The 5,827-nt window shown below is 37.7% G+C and overlaps 1 protein-coding gene across 1 annotated transcript; it reads left to right on the top strand.

The window, feature by feature from the left end:
• Positions 1-468: 468 nt before the first annotated feature.
• LOC105167821 (uncharacterized) lies at positions 469-1,512 on the top strand. The gene has a single exon (XM_011087639.1). The coding sequence runs from the start codon at positions 469-471 to the stop codon at positions 1,510-1,512; it is 1,044 nt and encodes a 347-aa protein (XP_011085941.1).
• Positions 1,513-5,827: the final 4,315 nt, after the last annotated feature.

Below are 5,827 nucleotides of genomic sequence, written 5' to 3'. Positions count from 1 at the left end.
ACTTTACTGCCTCTGGCCCGAAATTGTTTGGCACTTTCTTCTTAGATAGCATGCTATGGAACAAATTCATGATGGTCCGATTCTTCCATTCTGAATCGGCATTTTATTGCGGTGAATATGCAGTTTATTGAAAATATAAACTAGATTAATTAAATAATTAGTCAAAGTTCATAAATAATTTTTTGGATCAACATTGGAGAATGCATGAATAACCTTTGAACTCTTGGTCAATACATACACTTGATTTATTAGTTGAGTTAATTTTGATTCATGAATGTGTGTAAGATACATCTTGGGTATCACCTATAAATTCCCATGTATCCATCATTTTGTAAGGAGTGAAGAACTGAAGTTAGAAGATAATTCAAATTAGTTTTCTCCACTCTTAGAATTTCATAAAGATTTATGCTCTCCAATTTCTAAAACATTGGTATCAGAGCCAATTTGTTTTTGGAGACAAACTTGAAGATGTCGAAAGGAACTCTATTTGTTGTTCCATCTCTCACCAAGGATAATTATGATAATTGGTGCATAAGAATGAAGGCTTTGCTTGGAGCATATGAAGCATGGGATCCTGTGGGGAATGGTGTAGATGAAAATGATGCATCCACCAAGAAGAAGGATCCAAAGACCTTCATCCATCAAAGTTTGGATGAAAAGATGTTCGAAAAAGTTGCTGCGGCAACTACTTCCAAGCAAGCATGGGAAACTCTTCAAGCTTCCTTCAAAGGTATTGATAAAGTAAAGAAGGTGCGTCTCCAAATATTGAGAGGGGAGTTTGAATCTCTATGCATGAGGGATTCTGAATCTATTTCGGATTGCATTTCAAGAGTCTTGACTATCACGAATCAAATGAAACGATATGGAGATGATATGAAAGATGATTGCATTGTTGCAAAAATTTTGAGATCATTGGATCCGAAATTTAATTACATCGTGGTTGCCATCGAAGAATCTAAGGATTTAGACAATATGATCGTTGATGAACTTGTCACATCATTGCAAGCTCATGAAGAAAGAATGTTGAAACCGATTCAAGAATCGGTTGAACAAGCTTTAAAGGCAAATCTATCTTTGAAGGAGACAAATCAAGGAATATCCCATAGAGGTCGAGGACGTGGAGGATATCGAGAACAAAGTCGAGGACGTGGTCATGGAAGAGGAGAACGAAGTGACAAAAATACCTCATATAACGAGATGAGTCAAAATTTCAATCAAGGAAAAACCCGTGGAAGAGGAAGAAATTGCGGAGGTAATAGGCCAAATCAAATGAGGTATGACAAATCTGAAGTTGAGTGTTTTTCTTGTCATTATCTTGGCCATTATGCTTGGGAATGTAGAAATAAAGTGGAGGAGACAAATAATTTTGTGGAGAGCACTAATGTAAAAGAAGATGGAGATTCTACTTTGCTTCTAGCATGCAAAACAAATCAAAACGAAAATGAAGATCGATGGCATCTCGATTCTGGTGCAAGTAGTCACATTTGTGGAAGAAGAAAATTGTTCAAGTAACTTGATGAAACAACAGGCAGAGATAAAACCTTTGGAGACTCTTCGAAAGTCCAAGTAAAGGGAAAAGGTATGATCTTGATTCGTTCAAAAGATGGAAGTCATCAATTAATTTCAAATGTGTTTTATGTGCCGGCCATGAGAAGTAATATTTTAAGTTTGGGACAATTGTTGGAGAAGAATTACGATATTCACTTGAAGGATAAATGGTTGACAATGAAAGATGAAAATGGGAGAATGATTGCTAAGGTGCCTATGACCAAAAATCGAATGTTTCTGCTTAACATTCAAAGTGGTGTTCCTATGTGCTTGAAATCTTGTTACAAAGATCTATCTTGGCTATGGCATATGAGATTTGAGCATTTAAATTTTGATGGGTTGAAATTGATAAGCAAATGAAGAATGGTGAAAGGAATGCCTTCTATAGACCATCCTAATCAACTTTGTGAAGGATGTCTTTTTGGCAAACAAGCAAGAAAGACTTTTCCGAAGGAGTCTTTGACAAGGGCTCAACATCCTTTGGAGTTGATACACTCGGATGTATGCGGACCAATCAATCCATCATCATTTGGTGACAATAAATATTTTGTACTTTTTATTGATGATTATTCTGAAAAAACATAGGTGTATTTTTTGAAGGCAAAATCGGAGGTATTTGGAATCTTTAAAAGGTTCAAATTGATGGTGGAGAAACAAAGTGGTTATCAAATCAAAGCTCTTCGATCCGATCATGGTGGAGAATCCACATCAAATGAATTTAAAGCCTTTTGTAAAGAGCATGGGATTCATCATCCCATGACAACTCCATACTCACCACAACAAAATAGAGTGGTGGAAAGAAAGAATCGTATCATTTTCAACATGGTGAGAAGCATGTTAAAAAGAAAGAACATGCCAAATAATATTGGGCTGAAGCTGTTTCTTGTGCTGTCTACTTGATGAATCGGTGTCACACTAAAAGTGTTAGTGGTATGACTCCTCAAGAAGCTTGGAGTTGATACAAGCCTCGTGTTTCACACTTGAGGGTGTTTGGAAGTATTGCTTACACGCATATTCCTGATGTGAAAAGAACTAAACTTAATAATAAAAGTGAAAAGTATCTCTTCATTGGGTATGATCAAAGCTCTAAAGGCTACAAGTTGCATAATCCAATCACTGGGAATATTGTCATCAACAGAGTGTAGAGTTTGATGAAGAAGGTGTTTGGGAGTGGAGTACTTCAAAAAGGGAGACTGAATATAGTACTTTCTTTGTTGATGATGAGGAAGAAGAAGACTCGGCAGAAACTAACACTCCACCACCAACACAAAATGCACAAGTTGATGAAGAAAGTTCGAGTGAAGGGCCTCGGAAATTTAGAAGCTTGAGAGACATTTATGATGCTCTTCAAGATGTAAACTTGAGTGATTTTACTCAATATTGCTTAATTGCAGAAACTGAGCCCCTAAGTTATGAAGATGCTACTCATAAAAGAAAATGGAGAAAAGCTATAGATGAAGAAATAAAAGCAATCACAAAGAATGATACTTAGGGGCTTGTACCATTACCAAAAGACAAGAACACCATTGGAGTAAAGTGGGTGTACAAAATAAAGAGAAATGCAAAAGGCGAGATTGAGAAATACAAGGCAAGATTGGTGGAAAAAGAGTATAAGCAAAAGACAGGAATTGACTACGACGAAGTATTTGCTCCTATTGCTCGCCTGGAGTCAATTTGGTTGATCAAAATCACTGGAAAATCCATCAAATGGATGTGAAATCTGCTTTTCTAAATGGAGTTTTGAAAGAAGAAGTATATATTACTCAACCGCCAGGTTACGTGGTACAAGGCCAAGAAAACAAGGTGCTAAAATTAAAGAAAGCTCTTTACGGCTTGAAGCAAGCTCCGCGCGCATGGAACAGTCGAATTGATCAATATTTTCGATAAAATAATTTTGAAAAATGTCCTACGAGCATGCTCTCTATGTAAAGATGAGCAAAAATGGTGATATACTACTTGTATGCTTGTACGTGGATGATTTGATTTTTACAGGAAACAATCCAAAGATGTTTGATGATTTCAAGAGAGCTATGTCAACAGAATTTGAGATGACAGATATTGGTTTGATGTCCTACTATCTTGGCATCAAAGTGAAGCAACAAGAAGATGGAATATTTATTTCACAAGAAGCATATGGGAAAGAAATTCTCAAAAAATTCGAGATGGAGAATTGCAAGACGGTGAGCACCCTAGTGGACTGTGGAGTAAAGTTGTCCTTCCATGAAGATGGTGAGAAAATTGATCCAACATTTTTCAAAAGTCTCATTGAAAGTTTAAGATATTTAACTTGTACGAGATCGGATATTCTCTTTGGTGTTGGACTTGTTAGTCGATACATGGAGGCTCCTACTTCATCACATTTAAAGGTGGCAAAAAGAATTCTTCGTTATATTAAAGGTACGATTGATCTTGGAATTTTTTATGGTAATTCTCAAGATTTTAAGCTTGTTGGCTGTTGTAATAGCGATTGAGCCGGTGATGTTGATAGTCGGAAAAGTACTACCGGGTTTGTTTTTTTTATAAGAAATTCAGCATTCACGTGGAACTCAAAGAAACAGCCTATTGTGACACTTTCAACATGTGAAGCGGAGTATGTGGCTGCAACATCGTGTGTTTGTCACGCTATTTGGTTGAGGAATTTGTTAAAAAAACTCAAATTTTCCCAAGAAGGTCCCACGGAAATTTATGTTGATAACAAGTCGGCAATTGCATTGGCAAAGAATCCGGTGCTTCATGAGAGGAGCAAACATATTGATACTAGGTATCATTTTATTTGAGAATGCATATCAAAGGAAGAAGTGAAGCTCGAGTATGTGAAGTCTCAAGATCAAGTTGTTGATATCTTCACAAAACCGTTGAAGTCCGATGTCTTCAAAAGGCTGCGTTGTTTGCTCGGAGTAATTAATCTAGTTTAAGAGGGAATGTTGAAAATAAACTAGATTAATTAAATAATTGGCAATATTGCATTTTTCGTCCTGTATGTATAGGGGTATGGCAAATTTGGTCCTCTAACTATCGCGGTGGCAATTTTGGTCCTGTATCTTTCGAATTTTCGCAATTTTGGTCCTTCAGCCTATTTTAGGACCATTTTGCCCTTCTAGCGAAAAATGAACCTTAGCCCCTATCATGCTTCAAGTTTGGCCCAACATGCTTCCGAATTAAACTAAGCCCTCATAAATTCATACCTTTTTTCGACCGCCTTGTTCCCGGGTATTCCAAGTCCTCGGTTTTACGGACTTCTTCCAACCACACTACCGCAGTAGATGGTTCGCAGATACTTGGCTCCTTCAGCAACAAACAGCACAGCCCTATTTCGTTTCCTACCTTAGGGCGTGAAAGGGACTCCAATATTGGGACTTAATAAAGTTTTGGATAAACAAATTGAACAGAAGCCTAACTTTTTATTGAAGAAATATAGGAAATATTACATAGATATTATTCCTCCGTCGGAGGAGACAACTGTTTAGCCTCTCATAGGATAGAGGACTAGACTCGTTGGGGAAACCCCCATAAACTGAAAGATTAAAATACTAGAACTATTGAAAACACTCAGAATAATTCTTTTGAAGAGTAGGAGAAGTTTTTTCTGATGATCCCCTTCTGCTTCATTGCCACATTATTTATAGGGGTCCGCGGACTTCAAACCCGGACTCCAACTTGATTTTTTGACGACGTCATTGCTTCCGTTATCACCTTGTCCTTTTCAAATGACGTCATTGCATACGTCATCGCCCCGTCCTTTCCAGCTATTGGTCATTATGGTTTGTCGGCCATGTGACTTCCAGCTGTCTTCCTTGTTTTGTTGACTGTTGGCTTTTGTTGTTTTCTACCGACAGTCTTATCCTTTCGACCTTTTACATCGTTTAACTTTTACCTCTCTTGGTAAAAATTTTTCTCTTTCCCTTGTCTTGGTCCGGTTCGGGTTTATTTTTCGTGATCCGAATCTTTGTCCCGAACAGGGGCTTTTCTTGTTTCTCGCAGCAAGGGCACAGATGGTTATGCCATTGCCCAACATGCAACATGTTGCACGTCTTCATCCTTGTGGCTTCGGTTGCTGGCAGCTTATTTTCCCAGATTAACATCCTCTTCTTTTCGAATAAGCTTTCCGCAAACTCCGTGCTTTTTCCTATCATCGAATTTAACAGGAATGATCCATTCACTTTGTTTGAGAAAATCTTGAATGGATATTTGACTTTGTCCATCTCTGTGAGACAGACCCATAGTTCCCAAGCTCTCCTGGTAGAGATACTATCTTCACTAATGGCTGATACCAAGGGAG

This window comes from Sesamum indicum, linkage group LG8 (genome assembly GCF_026168435.1).
Source record: "Sesamum indicum cultivar Baizhima isolate 11 linkage group LG8, ASM2616843v1, whole genome shotgun sequence".
Classification (NCBI taxonomy): Eukaryota; Viridiplantae; Streptophyta; class Magnoliopsida; order Lamiales; family Pedaliaceae; genus Sesamum; species Sesamum indicum.
This window is presented reverse-complemented; position numbering and strand designations above follow the sequence as displayed.